Below are 27146 nucleotides of genomic sequence, written 5' to 3'. Positions count from 1 at the left end.
GTGGACGTCAAGAGCATCAGCAAGGACCAGGCTCAGCCATTGCAAGTAGAATCCAACACGGATGCCCAGCCCGTACATGTCTGGATTGCCGTCAAGATGACAAGTCGCCATGTCGGAAATGCTTGCTGGAGAAGTGGCTAACGAGTAATGAGCCAAACAATGATGGATAGAGCAAGTTTTTCTTGGCTTGCGGCTCTCCTTCTATGGACCCCATTATAAGGCTGCTAAGAGGTGCCAGATGCATAGCCTCTGCTTGCTGCATGTGTCGGCAGCGAGAAGGCCGTGCGACTTGCGAACCAACCGGAAACGTCGGCCTGGTCCAGGCAAATCGCGGGGCTTTCATGGAGGCTCCCAGTTTGAGATCTTAGCCACTGAGTGCCGATGTGAACGTGACATCGAAGCGGGCGATCAATGTTACGGTGGAGGGTTTATCATGTCTCTGTGACAACCCAGAGGGAAAGATCTACCTTTCGCATATAGTAGACAGGTTGCTATATCGTGCGGTCATTACACCATTTATAACAGAGGAATTGCCCTTGGAAGTAACTGCAAAAGTGCTCGGAAATACATCGCTGCTTACCCCGCGTTAACATTTACAGGATTACTGACCAGGCGTTGGGGCATGAGGCAGGTGTTACCGTAGCATTCAGGGTACAATCAAGGCACTGCCTTGCCTACCTGCCTGCTATCCTACCAGTGAAACCGCGATAGAGTTTGGGGACAGTGGGACGCACACCCGCGACGAGTAGATGTCAGACTCGGACGCTTTCCATCGTCCGTGTTCAGGTAGTTGTGTCGAGCTGGCGTCTGGCATACAGGATGTCGCGAGAACATCGCTTGCGTCCAACAGGGACCGCCAAACCCAACCTCGTACAGTATACTTCATACATGCATGCCGTGGAAGGGAAGAGGCCTAAACGAACAGGTCGCAGGTTTCATGGGCAAACGCGCGTTTGTCTGTTGGCTGAGCACCAGATGGTGCATCCTTACTCACCATGCATGCACAGCGAGTGTGTGAATGACTGCTGCATCCTCTCCCTCCTGTCGCACCTGCTGGTTGTCCGGTGCACACCGGCGGGCCTGTTCATCATAGCCACCTTCTTGTTCCACGGAGGCAACCCTCATAGTTTGTTGACAGGCTCGGAGGGGAGGCAGTGAAGGTGCACACCGCCACTGTGTAGTCGCACGGCATCCAGAGGCAGGCAGACTGCAGTGATGCAGATGCAGGGGGTCGGCGACTTGTTGCACATCGCGACGACTGATACAGTGCACTTTCTCGCAGAGCCGCATGATGCGGCGGGCGGCCTGCGATTTGCACCTCATCAGGCATGCACTACCACTACTATAGGTAGTTGTGCAACTCTCTTCGACCTGGGGGTTTGTAACTTGCCACTCGGTGCGGTGCCCCTCGTCCATCTTCTTCCTCCTTCATCACCTCCACAACAGCCCCCCACTCCACTCACATCCATCTTGCATTACGTAGTTTTCCAGCCTTTTTGTTCCCCTCATCACCCCACAGCGCCACTTCGGTCGCTGTTCTTTAGCGCACCTTTAACCTCAACGGCTTCCACAGCGATCCCGTGTTGATACCTGCATCAGAACAAACATCCAAGGGACAGCCCCAGCATGTCTTTTCGCGGCGGCTTCGACCACCGCGGTCGTGGTGGCCCCCGCGGTCGTGGTGGCCCCCGCGGGGGAGGCTCTCGTGGCGGCGGAGCTCCTCGCGGTGGCTACGGCCGCGGAGGCGGTGCCCCTCCACCAACCGTCTTCAGGTACGTAGGGCCCTGCTGCCATCCTCATGGCCCTCGCAAGACTAATAGTAGGGCAATCTTCGGTCCGTGGTCAGATCTCCTGGAGGACTCCGTGCTCCCGATGCGATAGTCACCCGCGCCGAGGACGCCATCCAGGCGAGCAGAAAGGGCCTCAGCCTCGACCGCCTCCAGCTCAAGGAGGCCTTTCCCGTACGACCCGGATACGGCACAAAGGGCAAGGCCGTGGTTCTCTGGAGCAACTACGTTACCTTTGACGTCTCCACGAAGCTCGTCCTGTATCGCTATGACGTTTCCATCCAGCCTACCGCTCCGAAGAGGAAGACGACCCAGGTCGTGCGCCTCTTGCTGCAGTCGGCGGCGTTGGATGCCGTCCGAGAAGACGTCGTCACTGACTTTAGGTCGACCCTCATATCTCGTCGCGAGTTCCCTGATCAGGTCGTCCAAATCCCATACCGCGAGGAAGGCGAGGATGAAGCGGCGGAAAACGCCACCGTCTACGCGGTCACGCTGCAGCGCACCAACGTCCTATCCGCTTCCGAGCTCATCGAGTACGTCACGTCGACGAGCATGTCGACAAACATGAATCACGACACCAAGCTGCCCATGATTCAGGCCTTCAACATCTTCCTCAATCACTACGCCAAGTCGGCTGGCAACCTCGCCACCATCGGGTCGTCCAAGACGTTTGCCATGAACGCGGCCGCCTCGGATCAGCTCGACCTCGGCGGCTGTCTCACCGCTATCCGCGGTTTCTATGCCAGTGTCCGCGCGGCCACGGCCCGCGTGCTCGTCAACGTCAACGTCAGCCACGGGGCATTCTACCAAGCGGGCCCGCTTGACCGCTTCATGCTGACGTTTGGCTCGGCTCGTGGGCTGCCCAAGCTGGAGCGCACGCTGAAGAAGCTCCGCGTCGCGACGACGCATCTCCGTGAAAAGAGGAACCGACAGGGCCAAGTCATTCCACGCGTCAAGACCATTATTTCTTTAGCAGGCCCCCGCGATGGCCAAGGCCTGCCGCATCCACCCCGAGTGCAAGCTTATGGCGCGGGGGCCAAGGGCGTTGAGTTTTGGCTCGATGCTCAGCCCGCGACATCCTCTTCCCCCGCCGGCGCGAAGAAAGGAGGCAAGGGCGGTAAAGCCAGTCAGGAGAAGGCTTCATCTGGAGGATGCTACATCTCCGTTTACGATTTCTTCTTGAAGAGTAAAATCGCCCTCGACCCAGCTATGTTTGCATAGCTAACCGTTGAATAGCGCACAACATCAAAATCGCCAACCCTGCCCTGCCGGTCGTCAACGTCGGCACGCGCGAAAGGCCTTCCTACCTTCCTGCCCAGGTCTGTTCTGTTCTCCCCGGTCAGGCGGCACAGACGAAACTCGATCCTGGTCAGACGCAAAACATGATCAGGTTCGCCGTCCGTCGGCCGGCAGATAATGCAACATCCATCGTCGCGCAGGGTCTCAGCACGGCTGGCCTTTCTCCTACCACCAACCCATTGCTAGTACGCGCCACATTCATCAAAGCTCTTGCTTCAACACACTGACCGCTCACAGGCATCGTTTGGTATCACGGTTGGCTCAGACCTCGTTACCGTTCACGGTCGCGTTCTGGCCAGCCCGAGAGTGCTGTACAAGTCCAACCAAAAGGCACAAATGATGGCTGGAGGCTGGAACATGGTTCCTCACGGCGGCCCAGCCCTCAAGTTCAACACTAGCATGGCCCTTGGGAAGTGGTCGTGCTTGTACATTGATCTCCCTGATGCCATGTACGGCGGTGCTCACAAATTCACTCTGGAAAGCCTCACGGACATCATGAAGAAGTTCCACGCCGTCCTGCGAGACACGGGCATTGCCGCGAGCGCGCCCGTGCTGCCGCTGAAGCGCTTGGCCCTTCGCGACGAAGAGGACCCGGCGCTTGACGCGATTCTCCAAGGCGCTGCGAAAGACCTGGAGCTCCTCTTCGTGGTGCTGCCAGCCGGCCCAATTCCTCTCTATAACCGCATCAAGCATCTCGGTGATGTGAGGTACGGCATCCAGACCATCTGCTGCGTCGGCAAGAAGCTTGCCAAGCCTGGCGGTCAAGACCAGTATTTCCGCAACGAGGCCCTCAAGTTCAATCTCAAGCTCGGCGGCAGCAACCAGATCGTGGAGCCCATGCGGAACGACTTGATTGCAGAGGGCAAAACCATGGTTGTCGGCATCGACGTCACTCACCCGTCTCCGGGATCCTCCTTTTCGGCTCCCAGCATTGCCGGCATGGTTGCCAGCGTCGACAAGGCCATGGGGCAGTGGCCGGCCGTCTTGAGGATCCAGCCCGAGAGACGACAAGAAATGGTGGGGGACCTCAAAGAGATGCTCCTGTCTCGTCTCAAGCTCTGGCGCACCAAAGGCAAGAACGCGTCGCTTCCTGAAAACATACTCGTGTATCGCGACGGCGTCTCAGAGGGGCAGTATCAGCTTGTTCTTAGTGAGGAACTGCCGCTCCTTCGTGCTGCCTGCAAGGAAGTGTACCCGGTCGACACGCAGAAGAAGGGACTGCCTCGCATGACGGTCGTCATTGTCGGGAAGCGACACCACACACGCTTCTACCCAACCTCGGAGGCTGACATGGACCGTTCCGGCAACACCAAGCCCGGTACGGTTGTCGATCGCGGCGTGACCGAGGGCAGAAGCTGGGACTTCTTTCTCCAGGCACACACCGCCCTTCAGGGTACTGCGCGGCCAGCGCACTACGTCGTCGTGCTGGACGAGATCTTCCGCGCGAGGCACGCCCGTGCCACATCCGAGGCAGCCGCCGCAGACGAGCTGCAAGAGCTGACGCAAAACATGTGCTACACCTTTGGACGCGCAACCAAGGCGGTGAGCATCTGCACGCCGGCGTACTATGCGGACATCCTCTGCGAGAGGGCCAGATGCTACCTGTCGAGCCTGTTTGAAGGATCGAGCAACGCGTCCGTGGCGGAGAGCGCGGGCGGCTTTGGCGGCGCCAGCGACGATATCAGGGTACACGAGAGACTCAGAGACACGATGTTTTACATCTAGCGACCAGTTGGGGAGGGAGTTGGGCCAGCTCGGCGTTTGGGACCGAGGCGGATCATATCATGGGGGTAAAAAATCAGGCGTTCGTTATTAGTCTCAGATTGGCACAAGGAGGGCGCACGAGCGCGTTGAGAGATATCGCAGATGGTACGAAAATTTGATTTAGTACAGCGTTTGACACCCATCAATTTACAGTTCCCAGACTTGCCGAGGGAGAGTTGATGAGGTGTCTTGCCTTCGTAACTTTGCAACGTCCGTTCCCACAACACACAACAGCAACAAAGATGCCAAGCACACCATTTGCATGTATAGAATGAGGCTCGAAGCGCGTCGACCCATAGATTCATTGCCCAGCTCAGGCGCCGGCAGGCTGGACGCAAAGGACGCCTTGGCCAGCCTTGCAATCCCCAGATGTGTTAGCGCTTGCGTTGTTCTGATCGATGACAGATCATCCTGGGGCGGCCAATACTAAAAGCTCATGAAACAAAACGTACGTACCACTGGAAGCACACAGCAGCGGGCAAACTTGCCCCTCTTGGAGCAAACCTCGCGGAAGTGATCGGCATCACGAGGATACTCGGTTGCTATCAGGGAAGGGAGAATCAGCATCATGCAATGCCCAAAAGTGGAAGCCAAAGAAGAAGAAGAAGAAGAAGAAGAAGAAGAAGAAGACGACGACTAGAGAGGAAGAGAATTAGGATTTAGGAGAGCTCACGAGAGTCGCAGTCAAGGTTAGCGACGCCCAGGACGTTGATGGCGCAGCACTGCTCGACGGAGAAGAGACCGTGGGGGCAGGCGTTGTAGCCGTCATGGGGGTTGGTGGGGACGGCCATGACGGCACCGAGGAAGAGGGCGGTGACGGCGAGGAGCTTCATGGTTGTGGTTGTGGTTGTTCCGAGGCTTTGTTTGAGGAAGTGTGAGTGTTGGTGTATGAAGGGTGTTGAAAGAAGAGTAGCTGATGTCGGAGAGAAACGCGGTCTGTACTTATACTTGCCGTTGAGATGTGCTATGTGCCTGGTGTATGCCTCGTGGTTTCTTCCTAAGCCGCGAGCCGGTCGTGTAAGCCGCCTCGGCTCGAGGCTCTGACTTTTGCTTGTGAGATGAGCCTCCATGGCCAGCGAGTGACAGTTTCAGCTCACTTCGCGTCGGCGTTGCCTGACATCAACTCACCCCCCCTAACATAACGCTGGCGAACAAATCATGAATTTCCTCGCCTTGTGCTTCGGAGGGCCATCTCCGACCCATTTCCGCCGTGATAGCAGCTGGACCCGCTCGTGCCGCACTCCACCGATGATGCATTGCGATGCTACCTTGGTGTTCAGCCAGACCGGGCTTGTTGGCCTCGCCTCTTTGGCGAACTTGTCGCATGCCCTGTCGCTCCCACTACCTTGATGTAGCCTGGTGATAACTTGCGGAGATGATGGCCCGACGACGCTTTTGTCTGCCGTATGGTATAGCACCGTCAGCTCACATGATTTGACCGAGTTGAGCTGAACTGACTGCATTTCGCGGGCCCAAGACAGACAAAGGCAATGGTAAGGGGTGGACCGGGCGGCCGGCAAACGACCAGACTGGAAGTCGTCCCTTGATGTTGCAACGGGCATATGAAGCACGGCATATTGAGCTCGCTGCATGGTCAGACTGAGCACCATCAACAAAGCCCTTTTCTTCATGTTGACTGCGGCCGAATATCCGGTCTACGGGGTTTGCGGTCCTCTAGGACAGCCAAAGTGAAGGCATAAGCCCGCTGCAGGAACAGACCTCGTAGGAAGTATCTCTTATTAGGGGTTAGGAGAGACCCCACTAGTTTTACCATACATTAGAATGAGGAAGTTCTGTCATTGTGTAGTCGAGATTTGGAGAAAGCAATCCGTTTGATGTGAGAGCGATATCCCCCCTATCCATAAGCGTCAATAGTTACGCGCAGCTCCTTCGCCTCATCCTTTATTTTAGAGGCAACTAGCTAGCTTGTAGTTTTAAGGATGAGCATACATACGCAACTAGGCAACCGGACCGCATCAAAAAAAAGCAAGGCTGTCTGCCCTTGCTACAGAACCCTCTTCGCGTAATGATACCGCGCACTGATACCCTTTGGCTGCCACTGTCGCTGACGTTTGAACGAACGCGGCAGTGTCCGTGGGCCGCTCGCGGGAGCGCTGCCGGTTTGGCGATGGCCGCTTTCCACTCTCGTGCTTGCGCTGGGTTGGGGTCGCAGCGCATGTCTTCGTTGCTATATCGTCACGCGAAGAAGGTTCGGAGCGTCGGGCGGCCGCCGTCACCCGCCGCCTCCTTTCCCACCCGCGTCGTCGTCCCTGCTCCCCACTTCCGTACAGGGACCCCTACCCATGCTAATGCTTTGCATCGGCGCTTCCGCCGCGATCGCGCGGGCCGGCTTCCGGGCCGTAAATTATTAGTCGTTCGCGATCCTTGCGGGTGGTAGCCGGCAATGTCGTGTGTGGGCGATTCAGCGCGGAGAGTCCGGTTGCGAACGGCAGCGTCGATAACAAGACACCGAATCAGAACGCGGAAACGACCAGGTGAGACATGCATGGGCTCCCTGGCGATGCAGGCTTGACGTTTGTCATGCCCCATTGGGAAACGCGGGCTCGATTCCGCGGACATCTATTAAGGCGGCTCGGGGACAAGGTGGACTTGCTTTCCGCATCGTCCCGTCTACTACATAACTAGTTACTGTTCAGCTCTGCAATGTCTACATCCGCCTGGCAAGCGTGCAACATTCTTGGGTATAAGCAAGCATCGCGGAGCATAACAAGGGGCCCGCGGGCCGAGGGTAGCATTCAAGCATCGTATTTTGTTGAGTTGTTCTCCGCGTTATTTGTTGCCAAGACGGCTCAGCACAACACTAGCAGCAGTATCATCAGCCTGCCCCTGCATCTTTTAGAAATGAAGGACCCGCATGTGGCAGGACTGGCAGACCTGTGGGCAACCCCCCACAAAGCTCCTGTCGAGTGTCAAGCAGGTGGTGAGATTATGTGCATGTTGGCATGGTAGGATCTTGCCACGATCACATTTGGGGCTGTCGTGTACGTACCATTCACAGTGGCTGGTAGCCTCGGCCTGCTCCCTACGACAAGATGGTAAGAGATCAGGCCAGCCAGCCTTTCAGGCGTCCAGGACTGATAGGGCCAAACGTCTTGGGCGGCACGGTGGCCGGGCGCACTTTCAGTATGACAGCGCGTTGCTACCCCCTACAGAGACGCCCCCTGAGGTCGGGCAGCTCCGGTTACTAGGTACTACAAGCTTATGGCGACTGCCTTCAGAGAGATATCCAGGGCGCAGTTCCCGTTCTTGCCTCGCTGTCCCCTTCCGGGAAGTGGTGAGGGAAACGGATATTGACAAATTGCAGAGTACGACCTCGGATCACGACCAGAGTTACCTTGCCCCTGCCACGTAATTTGGTCCGCCTGCGAGATAGTTGACAAATACCTGGGGTTTGAACTGCGCGTCATATTTGAACTTGTTGTGAAAGCTGGCCTTCGCCAGCTTTCACATCACAACAGAGGGAAGCAAGGGTCACCATCTCACGTCCGTGATAAGGCGTTTTGTGCCCTGCGCCCAGAGTGTTGGAAAAGGGTTAGGAAGAGAAAGAGACCGATGCACCACCGAGTCCTGCGTGCGCATTGAGCCAACAACATGAAGCTACTGTAGTCAAACCATCTATCACTTCCACTTCCCTCGATCGCGTTAGGCTTGACGTACCTTTCCACATGGACCATGCGAAGTCACGATTCGCAGGGCTGCCGCTGTCTCATACATACAGTAAAAGTGGCCGCCACCCTTTTCAGAAAGGCTCTCTGCGAGAAGCCCTTGCGGCGGGCATGGCACGGTCCATTCCACGGCCCTTGATGAGAGCGGGTCCCTGGCCGGCGTTCAAAGTCCGGGTGTCCCACGCCAGCCTGCAAGATGCAGGCTGCACTGCAGGAGCATCATGTGCTAGGGGACAGCCCGTTCAAGCCTCTTGGAATGCCTGCATTGCATGTAATGTCGCATTCCGACGGATGAAAAGGCGGATGGACAAGCAGGAATGGTGGTTTGGAGACGGCGCAAGACGGCTGAGGCAAGTCTCGTGGAGTGACGGAGGCGACAATTGTGGGCGTATCTTATGGTACTTCTCTGTGACGGCTGCTGTGGTTTTTGATGAAGAAGGCATTTCCCCTCCCAACCCCGGATCCCGAAAGCCGTCAGCCACACTGACCTGGACACTGATGGCAGGGGAAGCACGGTCCTAGCAGTATCTTGCTCAACAATGGGATGCAGGAAATGCGTGGGGGCACTGTACCAGTAAAGCGTAGTAAGTTAGTAGGGACGAACTGCCGTACCGAAATTTGATGGCGCTGTGGCTGGCTGGGGCGCCGATTTCAAAGCAGCCGGCTTCTGGTGAGGCTGGATGCCTGGCCGTAGCGAAACGGGAGGCTTTGACGCCACGACCACGCGCCAGGGAGGGGGGTGGTGCCATGATGGATCTAGATCGTGGGGGAGGGGGTGGTACAGCGCGGGGCGTCAGCTGTCTTTCCACCGGAGGGTTTGGCCCTGCAACAGTCGCACGAGCCAGGCCAAGGCAAGACGAAACTGGGGGCCCGAACAAAAGAAAACACGTCTTCACATGCCAAATGGACTTGCTCCTTGCGCTGGGATGCAACGCGGGAGTGATCAACATTGTAGAATTGGTCCTTTCTGCGGGAAGCAAAAGCAGGGTTATGTTGTGCAAGTGAAACATGCCGCAGGGTTGCCGATATGTGCTCTACAGCAAAGCCATCAACAGGTCAGGCTGAGAATCCGGTCCTTTTCTGATGGACAACAGCTTGTTATCAGTGAGCTGAGCAGAAGGGTAGCACAAGATAACAGGGAGCTGTTGATGTGCGATGGGTCGATCCAGGGACCCCCACAACACATGCTTGGAGGACCCCTTTTGATGAAGTCTAGATGCACAGAGCGGGAAGAAGCGTGGATGGCAGAAATTTCCGAGATGAATTGCGTTGCCGGGACGGCCCGGATCAAATTCGAAAGGGCACAATTCGTTTCGTGACCACAACTCGGTCGAAACTCATCCCAGCATCGCTCGCTCATGTCAACGAGAAAAGTAATAAATTGTAGCGACAATACGAATCGGATGACGACACGACGTTCCCGCCAGGGCCTCAAGCACAACTCTTGCGTAGAGCACCAGGAATCATGGCCCTCGCCGTCTTGGTAGCCGCTTTCGCTGTGGTGCTCCACGTGTGGGCAACCCACGGCGCGCCCACCACTGTCGTCGTCGTCAACGTCACGGCCATGACCGACACCGTCGTCGCGTCGGACTGGACGGCGACCTTTTACTCCGATCGCGAGCCTCTTCTGCTAGGCAACGATGCCGGACCAGACACTGGCGGCATCCGTGCGTACAGTCTCGAATCTCCGCCGCCGCTGCCTGGCAGCACTCTTCGCGAGCACGCGTCGGCCGCCGTCGTCCGCACCAAGCTCGCCACCTCGGTGTATGGCGTAGGCGTAGGCTTAGGCGTTGGCGGCAGCGGCAAAGACCGCGCCATCACCATTGCCCAGCCTGACTCGATCATGCTTGCGTTCGCGCTTCCCTCGCTGACGCCCGTGCGCGATGCGCAGAGCGAACAGCTCGGCGACTGGTCCGCGCTGTCCTCGTGGAAGTGCAGGACGACGGGGAACCACCAGTATTTGTTCCTCTTTGGCAAGCGTCAAGCCGTGCAGCTGCTGGTGCGCACAGATCAGCAGGGCGAGAAGCTGGACATTGACGCTATCAGGCCATGACGGTATTGAGGTGCAAGGCCCCGACATTTGCCAGGCATCAACGTCGCTGTACCCGCAGGGTGTCATCGTCTATGCGATGGACTCGAAGCAAGGCGCTACTGGGTTTGGCGTCACTTCGTTGGACGGCGTGTTGGAGACACTCGGGATACAGCCCAACACCAAGTACGATCCCCGTCGTCGTCAAACATGCCCAGACACGCCTTCGCATCTACGACGCCGAGCCTGATGATGAGTCTGACTCGCAGGCCGTGGGCACCGTGGTGGCCAAGGTCGCCGACGATGGCAATCTCTACGGCGACGTCGAAGGAGTGAGGCTGGTTGCAGGATCAGATAGTCAGAAGGGCTTCATCATCGTGTCCTGCCAAGGGGTGAGCGCATACAGCGTCTACCGCCGGGCACCGCCGCACGAATATGTGACGACTTTTACTCTCGTGGAGGCGTCGGACGGTAAAGTCAACGCGGTGAGCAACACGGACGGCGTCGCGGCCGTAGGCACCGCGCTCAGTCCCGAGTTCCCATTCGGCATCATCGCAACGCACGACGATGCGAATCAGCTTCCCAACGGCTCGACCAGCAACTTGGCGAGCTTCAAGATGACAAGCTTGAGCAAGATACTGGGGGCACAGCAGTTGAAGCAGCTGCGGCTGCTCGACGACGTGGACGCTGACTGGGATCCGCGGACGTCGGCACGACACGGGAAATATCACCACGGCCAACTTGTTGATCCGTCCGTAGACCGGCCCTCATCATCGTCACCGGTCCACACCGGCCGGTGAGATGTACGTACGTACGTACTTCGTACTACTACGTACATACGTACTCCTGTGGGGAAACCGGCTTTTCGGCTGTGCGCGGTGATCTCGGGGTCTCTCAAACGCACAGGCCGTGCGCTTTCATCCCGTTTGGGCGGCACGTTCGCCGTTCGCGCGCGGCACGAGCCCGCTCTTGCTCAGAGCGTTGTGCCACCCGGGGTTGAGAGACACGGCCTTGGGACGCTGCCCACTCGGCCTGCTCCGGTGCTCCGACCCGACGTGGAGTCGTCTGGTGTGGTCGTCAGGGTTGCGAAAATTGACGCCCCCTGGTTTTGATGCCTGCGCAGAGCGGCATCGCTAGCGGTGCCGTACTACTGTACATGCGTGAATTCATTATACATGTTTCAAACTACGCGATGCTCACGGTACATGAAGCTAGATGGTGAAAGTGGAGGAAAGCTCACTGGAGGGGGCATCCTAAGGATACTTGAAGAGTGTATGAGTGCCGAGGTCTTGACCAACATGGGTTGTTAGTCGTCTGGTGAATCGCAAATGAGCGGTTGGACTTTTTTTGCAGTGGTAATCACTTCACACGGTTGAGTGAGATCTATGAAGGACGGATCGTTAATTTATGAGGTATTCGAATCCAGTCTTACCTCATCATCACTGGCTGTGGCGCTTCGTCGGGTTGCCTTATGACCCGATCGGCATGAGAAGACCTACAGCCCATATCCGCTCCACGAAGCCCATTGCGAATTAAATGATCATGGACATGTGTGGTCTAGGGTGGCGTGTCGTCCACGTCAAGTTTCCAACTCCCGGAACGCACGGGTGAGCGCAGCTTCTTCAGGGCTGAGGCAAGATCAGCAAACCAGTCACGCGAAGCCGCGACAACACGACATGCAATGATTACGTTGATCACTTCCACATCTATACGGGTATGTCTTCGAGTTGATGATGTTGTAGAAACGAGCAGGGTTTGGAGAGGGCTCCTTCATTAACCCTACACCTGTCGTCTTTGATATCCCATAATGAAGCCTACCAAGCTCGTTCGACCCAGCATGCCCTGAGAGAAAGCCACGCCACCAAGAAGAAGCCGACGGACAAGCTCTCCACCTGCAGCAAGGCAAAAAGAACAGTCGAATGCTACAGTACTAGAATAGGAAGAAGAGCAAAAGCAAGGAGGAATAGTGGCGGCGCCAACAAGGAGCAAAGGCGAGCCCACGAGGACCAAGTGCTGGGCGCCTCCAGAAGTGCGGCAGCAGCTGCCAGCACAGTTGAACCTGAGCTAAGGGCCCTGCCATCCCCGGATACCCTCGCATTCACGGGCAGGTCCATGTCCCTCGCCATGGGGGCCAGAACTTGCAGCAGAACTTGCAGCATGCTGCAAACGCCTCATAGGCGAGGCGCGGACCATGCACAAGCAAAATGCCCTGTGTTGCTAGCTAGCTTCCTTGAGGGACGGACGGCTGCAAGGGCGTCTGGGAAACTGCGCTTTCAATACCGGACACGCCGTGAAAAATGCAGGGAGTTGGCAATAGATGGGCCTATGAGGTCTGGTCGCCGAGGCTCCCCCGCTGGGCATGCTATGTGATCATTGCGGCGTGCGTTTGCTCCAACCCTCGGCAGAGGGGTTACAAACGCATGATGGTGTTGGATTTCCTGAGCAAGATTTACCCTCTATTGCTGTATAACCATAATCGGGTCTATTCACGATTATAACCCTCACTTGCGACTTTTTTTTTTTAGACGCGTGGTTATGTGGAACAGTAACTAGGATCCGTTGGAGATGAAGAGAGCGCTGCGACGTGCAGGGATCGAGGTGATGTGCTTTGGCTCTCGCTTCGGCGGCCCGCTGCTGTTGTTGAGAGCATGTCACTCTCGTTCCATGTGAACCAACTTACTAGATCCAGCCTCTTGTAGGCTACAATATTGAGCTCGACAATAACGTGAACATGTCACTCTGGGACCGACGACGTCGAATCTATAGACGGCCAGGCGAAATTTTCGTCTGTCCTATGCTCCAGTCTGATGACCCGAGCGCCCATAAACCAGACATTCGTCTGTCGGTACTCTACTTACATGCCGTCCAAGCTTGAGCTGTTTATTTCGGACCCTCTTAGGGACGCAATGAGACTAACAAGAAGCCGCGGGTGACAGTCCATGGTCCATCGCCAACTATAACGCACAATTGATGTATGTTTGCCGCCCTGGAACAAAAACACGTGCTTCCGCCCCCCCCCCTCTGCTAACCAGAACCGCGGAAACGCCGCACACACGCCCCCTTGCCTCCCCTAGAGTGTGCAGGAAAGGACCGTGGCTGGGAGGCGTGCCGTAGTGCCCTGTGCCTGTGCTCTGGGAGGGCGCTGGGTGGCGGCGGCGCCCACCCGAGCACGGACGCCGTGGTGGCCCGGCTCTCTCTCGAGGGTTCTTCAGTGTTTCCCCATACGGGGCTGAATAGAGCTGTGGCGCTCGCTTGCCTTATTCTCATGCATGCGGGCGAGCGACTCTCTCTCTCTCCAGAGGGCCGCAGGACGAACGACAGACTAGATGGGGACATGCAGGGCTCTGGTGACGATACGGCTTTGGGGTTTGGGGTTGGGGTTGGGGCTGGGCAGGCACATGTTTGTGTGCAGAATTTTGCGGGCGCAGTTGCGCAGTAAGTTGGTATGTATTCTACGTTAGGTTGGTTGTGCGCACACAGTGAGGTTCTCGACTCGTCGTCGGATCCCCCGGTGACATCGGCAATGTTGTGCCTGCGTGTCTACCAGCGTTGTTTGGTCCCTTGCCGGCACCGTGAGTGTCCCGTTCGTGTAAGACCATAGAATGCCTCAGTCTACTGCTCAGCTCGGCCGAGGGGGTTCCACGGTGGGAAATCGTGGTATTTTGGTCATCGTCAGTGAAGTTTAAGTCATGTATGATCTCTCATCAAAGTACGTACGACTCATGTTTCATGCTCCCAATAGACGCTCCCACACGCAACGTAAGCCGATGGGGCTAGCCAGCCCAGTCTCGCCTTGCCGGCGTTCCGTTCGGTTGGGCCAGCCGACGACGGGGCAGAGCAGCACGGTGGCCGCGTGTTGTTTGCTGCCCCTCGAGGAGACGCGGGCGCGCGCTTGTTCGCTTGCGTGTGGCGCGCCGTCGACGACGCCAAACCAACACGACTGGACCCTTGAGTGGAGGGCGAACCGCACCTTGTTGGGGGCAAAAGGGCGAACGCATGGCGACGATGGCCTCATCTGCAGACGCCCCGTGGGCCAGCCCACCCCCCCCTTTTTTCCCCAACTTTTCCTTTTCCCCCGCAAGTAGGGGGTGGCTGCAGGGCGCCACCACTGCACACGCACGTACCCTGGTCCGGGCGGGCGTGGGTCGGGGGAATGAACTGGAGCTATTGCTGCTGGTGCTGGTGGTTGCTTGCTGGCTTGCTTGCTGAGGCTCTCGTGGCGACATGGAGTCCCGGCATCAGCAAGGGCGATGATGCAGCACGCACTTTGTACTACTGTGATTCGTAGGTGGTAACACAAGCTAATAATGCTATTTATTTTAGCACGTGTGATGGGTTACACTTATTAACTTACACTTACACTCAGAATACTCGTTAGGCAGGGCTGGCTGATGATGATGGGATTGACAGTTGAGCTGAGAGCCAGCTGACGAGGGCCAACACAATGCAGCCGACTGCGTCTTTTCCTCATCAGGTTTCAGGTCCGTCCGTCAACAACCCACACTGGCTTCCAACACCGGAGTGTCACCCGTCGTCATCGCTGCTTGCCGGCATCAAAACCCATCTGCACCCACACACCCATTGGCGGCCAGCGGCCCTGTGGCGCCCGCGCTAAGGCTGAAAGACGCCCACTTCCCGATTCGGTGATCAATAGAGCCTCAATAAGACAATTGCGTCTAAGTCGACGACAACCCACCACCTTGGTACCTACAGCACCTACAGTATTTACCCTACTACCTACCTACCGGCTGACAAACGACACGACATCCCATCCCGTCGCTCGACGACGACGACGACGACGCTTGCTTCACGCCCGCCGGCCCGCACGCACGCGCGCATGCACCTTGATGCCACGGCGTGTCTGGACCTCATACACTTGCGTCCACGGATGGGCTCTGCAACTGACTTCTATTGCCATGCCATTGGCGATCAATGCCATTTTGCCCGCCGGTCGTAGACCATCACGTAAGTGTCTCGGCCTCGACCCTCGTGACTCCCGCGTCTCCCTCCCGTGTCCCTCCATGCGCCGTGCTCCCCTGCCGATCTGCCTTTTTACTCAGCGGCTGATCTCGTGAACAAGCTATGGACTGTATTTTACCCGTGAATTCCGAGGCGCGAGCCGTCTCCTCCGGGGAGCCGCTCGGAGCCCATGTTCCCGGCCGCCCAGGTGGCGTGGCTTGCCAGGCATCTGATGACAGCCGCTTATTATGCTGTCTGTACCTGTCGAGATTGACTCCCGAGAAAGCACATGGGCCACCCACCCACCCCCTTTGCCCGTCCCCTTCACGCACCCCCTCCCTCCTCCACCTTTGATACCAGACGTTTTCGAGAGATCTGTCTCGATCAAGCGTCGGAAGGGGGTGTGGCTCCTGCTCGAGCATGACATTCACGGGTCCGACCAGTTCGTGCCGCGTCCACGCCTCCTCACTTGCATGTGTGTCCGTGTGTACCAAGGGAGGGGAAAGGGAACATGCTGTGTCTCGTCTCGCGTGGTGGGCGGGCCATGCATGGACAGTCGGATGGATGGATGGATGGATAGGGAAGAGGGGGGGAAAGAAGGAGCGACTGGAGTCTTGAGGTCTCAACAAGCAGGTGGGCAAACACACACAACATTCGCGCCTCGGAGACGGACCACGGCCATCGTGGCACACTTTCCGTCTCGCCACCAACGAGATACAAGGCTCCCTCCAAACGCTTCTGCATGCAAGTGTGTGCGCGCGCGTACTCGCTCGCGCGCGCGGCTTGCAGCTACGGAACTAATTATCCCTCCTCTTTTGCCCAACTTGTTTGTCGCCTCCACCCTGCTCGCCTCCTCGCCTTTTGTTCTGGGCTTCTGAACAAGGGCCCGACGTTATTGACTAGGCATGGATCAATAAAGGCGGCCACTGCAAGCGAGCAAGCATCTGGCTAGTATGTCGCCGGCCCCTCCCTAGGATGAGAAACGCCCGCTCTGCACGCACGCCCTCTCCCCGGCCTTCTTCTCTTTCGCCTGAGCAAGCCCTTTTCGATATCTGACGATTCCCAACATCTCGGGTCCGGACTCATCCAGACCCCTGGCCCTTTGGGCAGAGATATAACGCACCCTGTCCCATCATCTGCTCTCGTCTCGTCTCGTCTTGTCCCCTCTCATCAACACCAAAGCCCTTGATCACCCATCCCAAGTGTAAGGACAACCAAGCACACACATTACACAAAGTCGATTCGACGACAACGACTCACTGCCCGACATGAGACTGTCCATCACCGCTGTGGCGGCGATCCTCGCCACTGGCGTCATCGCCTCGCCAGCCATCGATCCCCGCGAGGCGGAAGCCGACCCGTGGTGCCGTCGCCCCGGCCAGCCCTGCAAGCGAAATGCCTTTGCCGGACCTACCCTCGCTCCTCGCGTCGCCGAGGCCGATCCTGACCCATGGTGCACCCGCCCGGGCCAGCCCTGCAAGCGATTCCCCGAGCCGACCATGGCTCCCCGCGAGGCCGAGCCGGAGCCGCAGCCGGAGCCCGAGCCCGAGGCTGAGGCCGAGGCCGATCCTTGGTGCCGCCGCCCCGGACAGCCCTGCAAGCGCCAGCCCGACCCGTGGTGCACTCGTCCCGGCCAGCCTTGCAAGCGTGCCGAGCCCACGCTCGTCGCCCGCGTCCCCGAGCCCGCCCCCTGGTGCACTCGCCCGGGCCAGCCCTGCAAGCGTACTGCCGCCCCCGTGGCCGACCTGGTCGCCCGCGAGCCCGTCGACAATGTCATTGAGACGCTGGCCAACGTGGTCCGCTCCGAGGGCGAAATCGTCGCTCGCGACCCCGAGCCTGAGCCCTGGTGCCGCCGCCCCGGCCAGCCCTGCAAGCGTACCCCTGGCCCCGATGTGAGCAACGCCGTCGGAGGAGCCGCCTGGAGCGCCAAGCGCGCCGTCGCCGACCTCATCCAGCTCGTCGCCCGCTCCACCGGCAACCCCGAGCAGTACGTCCGCGATCTCGGCATGGAGGAGGAGGTCAAGCGCTCCCCCGAGGCCGAGGCCGACCCCTGGTGCCGCCGCCCCGGACAGCCCTGCCGCCGCTCCATCGCCGACCTGACGGAGCTTCACGAGGCCGACAAGCGCTGGTGCAGACGCCCCGGCCAGCCCTGCCGCAAGGCCAAGCGCGTCGCCGAGGCCGTCCTCAACGCCATCGGCGGCGAGGACCTCGCCAAGCGCGACGAGCACGGCGCCCTCGAGACCATCCACAACTTTGCCCGCGAGGTCATGGAGATGTAAAGGCGTCTCCGAACGTTACGCGGCTGGGTTTCCGCCCCCTCTTTTCTCTCTCTCTGCGTTTGCGACACCATGGCCCTGCAGGCGTAATTCATCATTTCACGGACGACGAGCAAGCTTCGCCGTTCTGTTTATATTTACCCAACCTCATCGTCCAGCCTCGAGGCTGAGCTTGGCTCTCGGCTTTGTACATGACAAGGGCTGAGCCGACGATACATTTGCACATATACACTTCTCTTCTTTCTGCAGCGCCTTGATATGAGAGGAAAAGGGGGAGGGGGGCGCCTGACGCGATGCCTCTGGAGATTTGACTCCAGTCCGAACGGGGGACGGAAAACAAAAATCCCAACAAAACAACACACACAAACAACAAAAACAAAAACCATCAAAAGAGAGCACACAAAGGACCCCGATGGTCGACATGAGATGGCTTGGGCACCCCCATCCACAGGGCCAACACTGGGTGCCGCGATGGAAAATTCGCGGTGCCTTTTTCTCTTCACCTTTGTTTTCTTCATCTCCGCGTCGTCCCATTATCATGGACGGCGAGGAACGTTGATGCCTCTCTCATCGACATGTGTACATGATTCACTACGGCGGGCCGTCATTTTGATCTCCATTAAGATACCACGGCACGTTGATTTTACACCATATGCGCGCGCATACGACACCCCAGGAAGCCCCTCACTGGAATGGGGGGGTTTTTCCCTCGGGACATGAGTGCGTGTATGTTTTCTTTTTCAACGACATAGCGGACGGACGGGAAGGCATTTCTGGCGGCGCACTGGGCGTTGATTCTACCAACTGGAGGACGAGGAGGAGGGTGCCTACGAGATTGCCTTGGGGCTCAAGGGGCCCCCCAACTCTGGGAAAACGTGGGTTTGCCGGCTCGACGGGAAAGAGCTGTGATGCAGCGTCCTTTTTATTCATGACTCGTGTGCCGATTCAAAGGACGCGGATGTACGATACGGTCACATAGTCTCACACTCTCGCCCTGTTAGGGGGTTCAAGTTGACTCTCTGTGTGTATCATGGCTGCGACTGCTACTGCAATGGGTGCCAATGTGTGCTTCGTCGTCACTCCTCTATTGTTTCTCCGAGTTGGCTCTCTGTGTGTATCATGACTGCGACGGATGCATGCCTCGTTATTCATCTATTGTCCCTTGTTGTTGTTGGTGTTTTGTGCTCTTGTACATGCAGTGTGAGATTCTGTAGCGAAACCCGTGTCAGTGGTGTCGCGGGAGAACGGGAGGAGAACCCAAACGACGCCTCCCCGCCGAAGGGGGGGGGCACGGATGGTCTGCGTGAATTTGTCGTAGATTCGCTGTATACACGCCGTTTGCCGCGCATGTTTCATCAGTCCTGCCGTGGGATGCAAAAGGTGGCGGGCGACCGTGGGCACGACGGAGACCAACAAGGGCGAAGGCAGAACAGGCACAGACACACCACACGGCAAGACGGTAATCGGTGGCATGCGATGGGGGCCAAGCCATACATTTGTCCGACGTCCGACGAACGCCTGGGGCAGGTAGCAGCGGGCCACATCTTGACCCCCGCGCCGTCAGATGGACGTGGACGGACGGACGGATGGACGGATGGGACAATGGCCGTGTCGGCACCCGGCATGCAAGCATCTAGGTACGTACGCGAGCGGGATGAGAGGGCGTGCGCGCAACAACGAGACAGGCGAATGCGAAGCCTCGCAAAGCGACCAAAGCAGTGAACAGACGGGTCCGTACAGAGTGAAAAAGGCGGGCATCAAGCATAGCATGTACGTTCAATCATTGCGATCCTCCCCACCGGAAAGAGAATTCCGGAGAGCACCGCACCCAAGATTGTTCGCGATTCTTTCCTTCTCCATCCTGAGTCCCCCCGTGAAAATCGCAGTCGTGGGCGTCGAGGGCGCGTAAACGCCCGAGCCTCGGGCCATTTCGACTTTTACATCGGGAGAGGGGGGACGTGGACGTTGATTGTTTTGCGTTGTTCAATATGGAGAAGAAAGAAGAAAAGAGGGAATGAGAAGAGAGAAACGAAGTGGGAAAGTTTTGTTTCCCTGTGGGGTGAAGAAAGGTGGGGCTGGAGTTGGTGCCTGGGGACTGAGGCAGAAAGAAGGACGGTAGGCACTGTGAGTGGGGTCGAAAGTCGACGGACGGCCTGACAATGCCATTGTCGACGGATGATGGAGAAGACGCACACAGCAGTGCATCCGCTGCAGAGTCGACGGCCCTTTTTCCCCGGCCGACCACACACACACACACACACACACACACACACACACACACTTTAATTGCATCCTGGTTCAGTGTCTTTGTGCCGCGCGGAGTCAGTCAGCGAGGGCAGTGACTCAGCGTCTTCTTCATCCGTCGCGCGTGTCGATCGGATGCGCGCACATGTGTTACGTCCGACTTGCTAGGAGGGACCAACACCAACACCGACACTGACAGCGGTCCGTTGTGTCCCAACCGATGGAGAAGCAGGTGGAGGACATTCACTGGGCTGCGTCACCTCGATTACTCCCCCGACCATTAAGCAAGAGCGCATGCGGCTTACCGCGTGTCCTTTTGGAGGAAACTGTTCATCAGGACTCGCCACGAACTGTGCATCCCCGCGCCAGCATGGATATCTACCAACGGTCTCATACTTGCCCTAGACGAGCGTTCCAAAATGCGTAGCGTAAGCTTAACTACAAGCTCAATCTATTATTAGTGCCCCCCCTACGAAGTGCTACGAAGCACCAACGACACATCGAATCGAACCTTGCAGTTGGTTGTCAAAGCCAGCAGCCGACAGGCGCTACTCCCAATGTGTCGCTCGCCGACGAACCGACACGGTGGCTGACAAAAGGGTGCCCGCGGTGCCCCAAGCCGCTGTTTGCTCGTCGGCAACGGGCGCGAGGGACCACAATGCCGCACTTCCTCTGTTCATGCGGGGATCCCAAGACATGACTCTTCGTTTTCCTTTGGCTTCAAACGAGATCCGGGTTCCAGAACAAAAAAATCGCGGCAGAGGCAGCGCAGAGGTAGCCAGCCGGTCGCCATGGCTCGCCCCCGCGTCCCTACCGTGTACGCCTTCAGCCAACTCTTCCTCCGAGCCACCTGCGTTGCGCTGAGCCTCGCCACGTTTGTCACCGCACTGTACGCGACGACACGGTACGGCTACGGCAAGGCCGTGTCGGGGGCGTTTGTCGCGGTACGTGTGGCTTGTTGTGAGGGCCCGGCTTCAGTCTCGAGAGATTGAGCAGGATGCCTTGCACGACCGACCGACCGATTGACTGATGAATGACTGACGTGGATCGCTGGCTGGCCAGTCCCTGTTAGCCCTCCCCATTGATGTCGTCGAAGTTGTCGCCCTCGCCGATGCCCGGCGACACGTCGCCCGCTGCTCCGAAGGCGCCCTCTGCGGCCTCGACTTCTTGACCGCCGTCATCTGCGCCGTCGTGCCGACGCTGGTGTGGCTGTCGTCGGTGGGCTTCGTCGAGCACCACTGCGACTCGGACAGGTCCCAGAAGGAATGCGACCGCGAGGAGAGAAACCGGCGGGAGGCGTCCGACTTTGTGCTCGCGGCGTGGATGATGCCCATGGCTGTGGCGTGAGTCTCTCTTTTTTTCTCCCATTCTCTTTGTCTGTCTTTACCGGCCGCCGACGACCTCGGCAAACTGGCAAGCTCGTTCCCCCGCTCTCTTGTCCATACTGACTTGCTTGCGCGTGTAGGGCGCTTCACATTGCGCTATGTGTCTTTTCGTGCGTCGACTGCGGCCGACGGAGGAGGACGAGGAGGAGGGCGCAGGCGCAGGCGGAGTCGCAATGATATCGCGTCTTTGCTTTACAGGACACGAGGCAGCAGCCACCTCTCCACGACCACCCGGGCAGTTGGGTCTGCTGGTCTTTTCTCGAGGCTGGCTACAACTGAAGAAAATGATACATGGGGACGTTCCCAGCCCATCAACCTCCCGACGATGCCATGCCATTACCGTACATCATGTGATTGCTCCGACGTTGCATGGAACCAGGGCCGGCATTGCCCTGAATGCATATGCATAAATGTCGTCGTCACCAAACCCGACCTGTCTCTTGGAGGAGGAGTCGAAACGCGCCAGCAAAAAGCTCCTTGTTGTTGGAGTATATCGGGGAAACCCGTAGCTAATGGCTGAGGCGGCAACGACGAACTGCGCTTCTGCTATTCATCAATATCGCCATGCGGTGAAACCCTCCTGCCGAGCCGCGCAGGCGAATGGCGTCTTGCAGAAGCATCCCCAGACTGCAGCACGTCGCAGCGTGCCAAGTTACTGGCGTCGGCGGCGCCCGCTGTGCCCGCTGTTTCCCGCTGCGGCGCAGCCCCGGGCAGGGCTTCAGTGGTGGAGCGAGACGCATGGATCGATCCATTGGATAGATGCGCTGAGATTGAGTGCCCCCTGAGGTGTCACGGGCGGACGGGCTCTCCGAACACCTTCCTTATTCGTTGGACTTGCCCTATGAAGGGAATCTACAAGCTGGGACGGCCTGATGAGCCCATCCATGCTGTCCACCGATGCATCCACGGATCAATCGATGCATCATCTCGCAGCCACGGGTCCGGCATATATGCCCGCCCTCGCCCGCCCTCTTGAGGCTCCCTCCCTCGGGGTGGTGTGAGGACCGCATTGACAGGAGGACGCTGTATCACAGGCCCAGGCCCTGGCGCAGCTGAGACTCGGCAGCCCCCAGAGTCCCGACAGGGGGACGACGCCGCAGCCGTCCCGCTTTTCTCCAGGGCTTAGCGTAGGTACCAGCAGGCTGCGCCCGCCGTTAGTGCTCGGTGCCTCCGCGATGGGACGTACTTCGTAACTTATGCTGGGCCCTCGATGCCCTGCTGGATCGTGCCAGCGGGCGTCTACTAAGCTACGGCGTCCACCTCATCCAGTCACTCCATCCCACTTCCATGAACCTGCTGGACCTGCCGTCTCATGCGCCCGCGACCGTGCTGCTCCATCTTTGCTCATCCAACCTACCTCCTCGGCTCAAGAAACTTGGAGCGCCCTCACCGCCGGTCCAGACACGATGCCGCGCCGTCCTCGCTAACCAAAAACATTCCCTGTTGCCCCGCGGCTGACGTCCACGACTCCCGAGACCGGACGAGACGAGACGATAGCAGCAACCGGACACGACAGCTAGACGGGACCAACCAGACGCCTCCCTGATTGACTGCCTGCCGCCCTGCAGCCCGTTGCCCACCATTGCCTGCAACGTCGTCCGTCGAAATGGCCACGCCGTCTTCTCCTCGCCTGAGCAGCATGCTCAAGTCGCCCTTTGCTGCGTCGTCGCGCTGGATCAACCGCCGGCGTGGCAAGACAACCGATGACCCGCCCGCCTTGCCCGTCCTGCCTGTCCAACGGCCGCGCCCCATCACGCCCACGCCGTCATGCGAAGACGTCGTCCCGCACCCTGGGTTTGCCGTCGCCGAAAGCCCCTTCTTCCGGAAGCTGCCCCCCGAGGTCCGCCGCCAGATCCTCATCGAGGCGTTTGGCGGCCAGACGGTGCACATGGATCTGCTTTACGAGGCGCCCGCCTCGGAACGCCCGTCCCCGACCGGTGACGTTGGGCACTGCGGCATCCCCATCTGGGACGTCAAAGAGTCCCACGAGGCGCGTCTGGGAGGCAAGTCGGGCAAGCAGTGGGTGTGGCACGGTTCCGTGTGCCATCGAAACCCGCCTACGCCTGGGCCCCCGGGACACCGCGTGCAGCCGTCGCAGGATCTGTGCCGCTTTGGCGCCGTCGGCAAGGGCATGTGCCAGCTATGGCCGGGCGAGTATCCGGCCAAGTGCTTCATCGGTGCCATGGGCTGGCTGCTGACCTGTCGTCAAGCGTGCGTGCGTGTCTACCCATGCTTGTCTAGCAGCCTTGCTGACCCGGCAGTCCAGGTACATTGAGGGCATCGAGGTGCTCTACGCGACCAACACCGTCCACACGGCCAGCAAGGCGCTGCTCTGCCACGTTGACCGGTTCCTCCTGCCGCAGCGGCGCCTCACCATCACCAGCGCGGAGCTGCTCTGGGAGATGGACTGCCCGCCGCCCCTGCTGGACTCGCGGTACGGCAGCCTCACGTTCCCGCAGTTCCTCGACGGCGTCCCCAGCATGTTCCCGCGCGCCGAAAGCCTTCACCTGACGGTGCAGTGGCGCAACCCGCGACCCGAGCGCTGGGGCATGCCCAACCCGACGCAGGCGGCCTTCCAGACGGCCGAGGAGGCCATCATGCGCCCGCTCGACGGCATGGTGCGGCGCCTAGGCCCGCACGTGCGCGACTGCTCCATCGCCATCCCCAGCTCCATGTACGGCCCGCGGCGCCGGCGCGCAAAGGAGGCCGGCGCCGTCGTCGAGCAGGCCTGCTACGGCGGCTGTCTGGAGCGGTACTGGCGGCCGCTGGACGGCTGCGCGCACCGCGCGGGCTACTGGGTGCGGCACGGCCACAAGGACATTGCGCTCCCGTACATGAGCCCGACCGAGATTTGCATGGAGGACTGGATCCTGTTTTACGGCGTGTGACGGCCATGATGCTGTCGAGATGCCGCTTCCAACGGCGGCGCATGGCCGTCCGAACCCTCCGTCCGTCAGCCCACGTCCATGACGCTACCACCACCACCAACTACTACGACTTCTACGACTACTACTACTGAACTACGACTACTAGTCCGCTGCGTGCGTTGGGTTGCGCCACCGCGCTCAGTTCGGCGCTCCCAGCTGATAGAGGGCGGGCAGAGAAGGGTGGATGAGTGGGCGCCAACAACAACAAGCGCCGCGGCACCATCCGCCCGTTGTCTCGAGATTAGGTTTGGGATGGTCCGCCGTCGACTAACTAATAAACCTCCAACAAGGTCGCGCGCGACCCCACCGTCGAAACAAAGGCGCCCATGACGCAACTGTCTCGTTCGCCTCAATTGCGCCCCCGTTCGCCGGTCGAGCCAGCCAGTATTTTTCAATCCGTCCCATCGCTCACGCCAAACCGCTCATCATCGAAGTGTGTCGCTGGCCAATCTCCCCCTCACTGCCCTCTGGCGGAACTTTGCCGATCGTGGCTGTGCATGGATCGCAACGCGCTCTCAAAGCTCGGCCCATCGACCTGAATCTTACTTAGCTTCCCCTCACCTAAACATCCATCTCACCCAGCGCGTCCCCGCCTCGCCCGTCGCCATGACGGACCACATCGCCGCACGCCTCGCCGGCCTCAAACCCTTTGGCAAACAGGGCCGCGACGATGACGACGAGGGCGGACAGATTGACATGGACAGCGTGGGAGGAGGCGGCCGCCATAACCGCAAGACCGACCATGCCAAGGAGCAGCTGAGGGTGAGCCGCGCGCTCAGGATCTTCCTCGCCAAAGAGGGCGTCATCGCCGAGCGGGACGCGGCCCTGGACACGGAGCTGCAGAGCGACGCCGTGCGCAAGCTGCTGAGCCACACCTCGTTTGACGCGCCCAAGGCCCTACTCGACCGCTCCCACCCTCTGCCAGAGTACTTTATCAGCTCCAGCCACAACACCTATCTCATTGCCCATCAGCTCTATGGCACCTCATCGGCGTCGGCCTACGAGACGGCCCTCAAGACGGGCTCCCGATGCGTCGAAATTGACGCCTGGGACAACAGCGCCGATGAGGACGAGCCCAAGGTCACCCACGGATACACCCTCGTCTCGCACATTCCGTTCCGCGCCGTCTGCGAGACAATCCGCAACGTCTTTGACGAGGAGACGGCTCTGGCCGCGAGCGACCCGACCTACGCCGTCGCGCCCGTTCTGCTATCGCTGGAGAACCACTGCGGTGAGCATGGGCAGCTCCGCCTGGTGCAGATCATGAAGGAGGTGTTTGGCCAACGCCTGCTGAGCGAGGCGGTGCGTGAAACTGGCCATCGCGAGCAAGAGGGCTCCGGTGAGCACGTCTCACTGCAGGAACTCGGCCCTCGCATTGCCGTCATCGTCGAGCACCACATCCCGGGCGAGGTCGACGACAGCGACGACAGCCCGTCTAGCTCCGAGTCGGACGACGAAGACGAGAAGAGGGCTCACAACGAGTACAAGGCCAGCAGTAAGGAGAAGGAGGCGGCCGCCAGCATCATCATCCCGGAACTGGCCGAGCTTGGCGTGTACGCGCAGTCGGTTAAGCCGAGCGACAACTCGTGGTACGATCCCGGCCAGCTCGTCAACGGACCGCATCACCACCTCATCAACGTATCCGAGTCTGGCCTGGCCAAGCATCTCCCCGCCAACGCGGCCGCCATTGCCATCCACAACGCGCAGCACCTCATGCGCGTGTATCCCAAAGGCACGCGCATCGGCTCGTCCAACCTGAAGCCCGTCGCCTTTTGGGGGCTCGGTGCCCAGATCTGCGCCCTCAACTGGCAGACGTTTGGGACGAGCAATCAGCTCAACGACGCCCTCTTCAGCGGCTCCGAGGGCTACGTCCTCAAGCCGGCGGCGCTGCGGGCGGGCGGCACCGGCGTCATCGGCACCGGCCGCAACAAGAGGCTTCGCCTACACGTGGCCGGCGCGACCGACATTCCGCTGCACGAGGATCGCGAGGCCGACTCCATCAAGCCCTACCTCACGTGTAATCTGTACAGCCCGTGCAGGATTGATGGCGAGACGAACAAGCGCAAGACGTCGCCGTACAAGCACCACAAGCTCGGCATCCTGCACCGAGGCGACAGCAACCCGCCCGCGACGGACCCCATCTGGCACGAGACGCTCGAGTGGACGTACGAGGACAACGAGCTGGTGTTTCTGCGGATGCTCATCAAAAGTGACGACGCGTGGGCACGGAACCCCATGTTTGCGGTCGCAGCGGTGCGGCTCGAGTACACGGTGCCCGGCTGGAGCTTTATACGCATGATGGACATGAAGGGCGGCGAGACAAAGTGTACGGTTCTCATCAGGTTTGAGGTGGAGGAGGTCTGAGGTGCAGTTGCGCGCCTGGGATGTCCGTAGCACGCCCGGCGCGGTCCGTGGTGCGCATGTTTATACAACCAAGTTCAGTGTACACGATGCTAGCAACGAAGGCCTTGTCGGTTCTTGCTCGCGACCAGGCACTGTCACCATACTACTCGACCTTTTGATGAGAAGTGGTGGTCCCAACTCAACCACCCCTGGTGACTGATGATGGCCCCTCGCCTGATGTCAGGACAACCAATGTCCAGTTTTGGGGCTCCGTGGAACTCGGGGCCCGACTCACAGTCCTAGTTGGGCAGCAACAGCGACCCCCTTAAGGGTGATCCTCGCTGTCGCGGAGCCCGCGTCGTGAAGCAGCCCGTGCGTATGAGCCGGCTGGACGCGCGCTATATACTGTACCGTAGACACGTATACTGACTACTCTCGGCCGGCCAT

At 59.1% G+C, this 27146-nt stretch overlaps 10 protein-coding genes across 10 annotated transcripts; 8 read left to right on the top strand and 2 right to left on the bottom strand.

Moving 5' to 3' along the window:
* Nucleotides 1-1480: 1480 nt before the first annotated feature.
* Nucleotides 1481-5022, top strand: JDV02_003508 (uncharacterized protein). Its single transcript, XM_047984639.1, has 4 exons — nt 1481-1772; nt 1847-2973; nt 3024-3271; nt 3324-5022. Exons 1-4 carry the CDS (start codon nt 1627-1629, stop codon nt 4809-4811), a joined length of 3009 nt encoding a protein of 1002 aa, XP_047840613.1. The 5' UTR covers nt 1481-1626; the 3' UTR covers nt 4812-5022.
* A 254-nt stretch (nt 5023-5276) lies between these two features.
* On the bottom strand, nt 5277-5683 carry JDV02_003507 (uncharacterized protein; the record flags this gene model as incomplete). The annotated part of the gene is made up of 2 exons (XM_047984638.1): nt 5277-5392; nt 5524-5683. 2 exons carry the CDS (start codon nt 5681-5683, stop codon nt 5277-5279), a joined length of 276 nt encoding a protein of 91 aa, XP_047840612.1.
* A 4318-nt stretch (nt 5684-10001) lies between these two features.
* JDV02_003506 (3-phytase) lies at nt 10002-10589 on the top strand (the record flags this gene model as incomplete). Its single annotated transcript, XM_047984637.1, has 1 exon — nt 10002-10589. The coding sequence occupies one exon, from the start codon at nt 10002-10004 to the stop codon at nt 10587-10589; it is 588 nt and encodes a 195-aa protein (XP_047840611.1).
* A 71-nt stretch (nt 10590-10660) lies between these two features.
* On the top strand, nt 10661-11365 carry JDV02_003505 (3-phytase; the record flags this gene model as incomplete). The annotated part of the gene is made up of 1 exon (XM_047984636.1): nt 10661-11365. One exon carries the CDS (start codon nt 10661-10663, stop codon nt 11363-11365), a length of 705 nt encoding a protein of 234 aa, XP_047840610.1.
* A 5427-nt stretch (nt 11366-16792) lies between these two features.
* JDV02_003504 (uncharacterized protein) lies at nt 16793-17803 on the top strand (the record flags this gene model as incomplete). Its single annotated transcript, XM_047984635.1, has 1 exon — nt 16793-17803. One exon carries the CDS (start codon nt 16793-16795, stop codon nt 17801-17803), a length of 1011 nt encoding a protein of 336 aa, XP_047840609.1.
* A 1149-nt stretch (nt 17804-18952) lies between these two features.
* Nucleotides 18953-19273, bottom strand: JDV02_003503 (uncharacterized protein; the record flags this gene model as incomplete). Its single annotated transcript, XM_047984634.1, has 1 exon — nt 18953-19273. The coding sequence occupies one exon, from the start codon at nt 19271-19273 to the stop codon at nt 18953-18955; it is 321 nt and encodes a 106-aa protein (XP_047840608.1).
* A 1178-nt stretch (nt 19274-20451) lies between these two features.
* On the top strand, nt 20452-21742 carry JDV02_003502 (uncharacterized protein). Its single transcript, XM_047984633.1, has 3 exons — nt 20452-20988; nt 21107-21387; nt 21510-21742. Exons 1-3 carry the CDS (start codon nt 20836-20838, stop codon nt 21604-21606), a joined length of 531 nt encoding a protein of 176 aa, XP_047840607.1. The 5' UTR covers nt 20452-20835; the 3' UTR covers nt 21607-21742.
* Nucleotides 21743-23035: 1293 nt separating this feature from the next.
* JDV02_003501 (uncharacterized protein) lies at nt 23036-23704 on the top strand (the record flags this gene model as incomplete). Its single annotated transcript, XM_047984632.1, has 1 exon — nt 23036-23704. One exon carries the CDS (start codon nt 23036-23038, stop codon nt 23702-23704), a length of 669 nt encoding a protein of 222 aa, XP_047840606.1.
* A 127-nt stretch (nt 23705-23831) lies between these two features.
* On the top strand, nt 23832-24317 carry JDV02_003500 (uncharacterized protein; the record flags this gene model as incomplete). Its single annotated transcript, XM_047984631.1, has 1 exon — nt 23832-24317. One exon carries the CDS (start codon nt 23832-23834, stop codon nt 24315-24317), a length of 486 nt encoding a protein of 161 aa, XP_047840605.1.
* Nucleotides 24318-24962: 645 nt separating this feature from the next.
* JDV02_003499 (uncharacterized protein) lies at nt 24963-26720 on the top strand (the record flags this gene model as incomplete). Its single annotated transcript, XM_047984630.1, has 1 exon — nt 24963-26720. One exon carries the CDS (start codon nt 24963-24965, stop codon nt 26718-26720), a length of 1758 nt encoding a protein of 585 aa, XP_047840604.1.
* Nucleotides 26721-27146: the final 426 nt, after the last annotated feature.

The sequence above is a fragment of the Purpureocillium takamizusanense genome, chromosome 2 (assembly GCF_022605165.1).
Source record: "Purpureocillium takamizusanense chromosome 2, complete sequence".
NCBI classification, from domain to species: domain Eukaryota; kingdom Fungi; phylum Ascomycota; class Sordariomycetes; order Hypocreales; family Ophiocordycipitaceae; genus Purpureocillium; species Purpureocillium takamizusanense.
The sequence above is the reverse complement of the archived record's forward strand: the minus strand, read 5'-3'. Positions and strand labels throughout refer to the sequence as shown.

Excerpts from the sequence above, each read along its gene's own strand:
- JDV02_003502 (XM_047984633.1), top strand. The coding sequence starts at position 20,836 with ATGGCTCGCCCCCGCGTCCCTACCGTGTACGCCTTCAGCCAACTCTTC. Across the intron at positions 20,989-21,106 it reads TGTCGGGGGCGTTTGTCGCG|TCCCTGTTAGCCCTCCCCAT; the intron begins GTACGTGTGGCT and ends CTGGCTGGCCAG. Across the intron at positions 21,388-21,509 it reads ATGATGCCCATGGCTGTGGC|GGCGCTTCACATTGCGCTAT; the intron begins GTGAGTCTCTCT and ends TTGCGCGTGTAG.
- JDV02_003508 (XM_047984639.1), top strand. The coding sequence starts at position 1,627 with ATGTCTTTTCGCGGCGGCTTCGACCACCGCGGTCGTGGTGGCCCCCGC. Across the intron at positions 1,773-1,846 it reads CCTCCACCAACCGTCTTCAG|ATCTCCTGGAGGACTCCGTG; the intron begins GTACGTAGGGCC and ends GTCCGTGGTCAG. Across the intron at positions 2,974-3,023 it reads TTACGATTTCTTCTTGAAGA|CGCACAACATCAAAATCGCC; the intron begins GTAAAATCGCCC and ends ACCGTTGAATAG.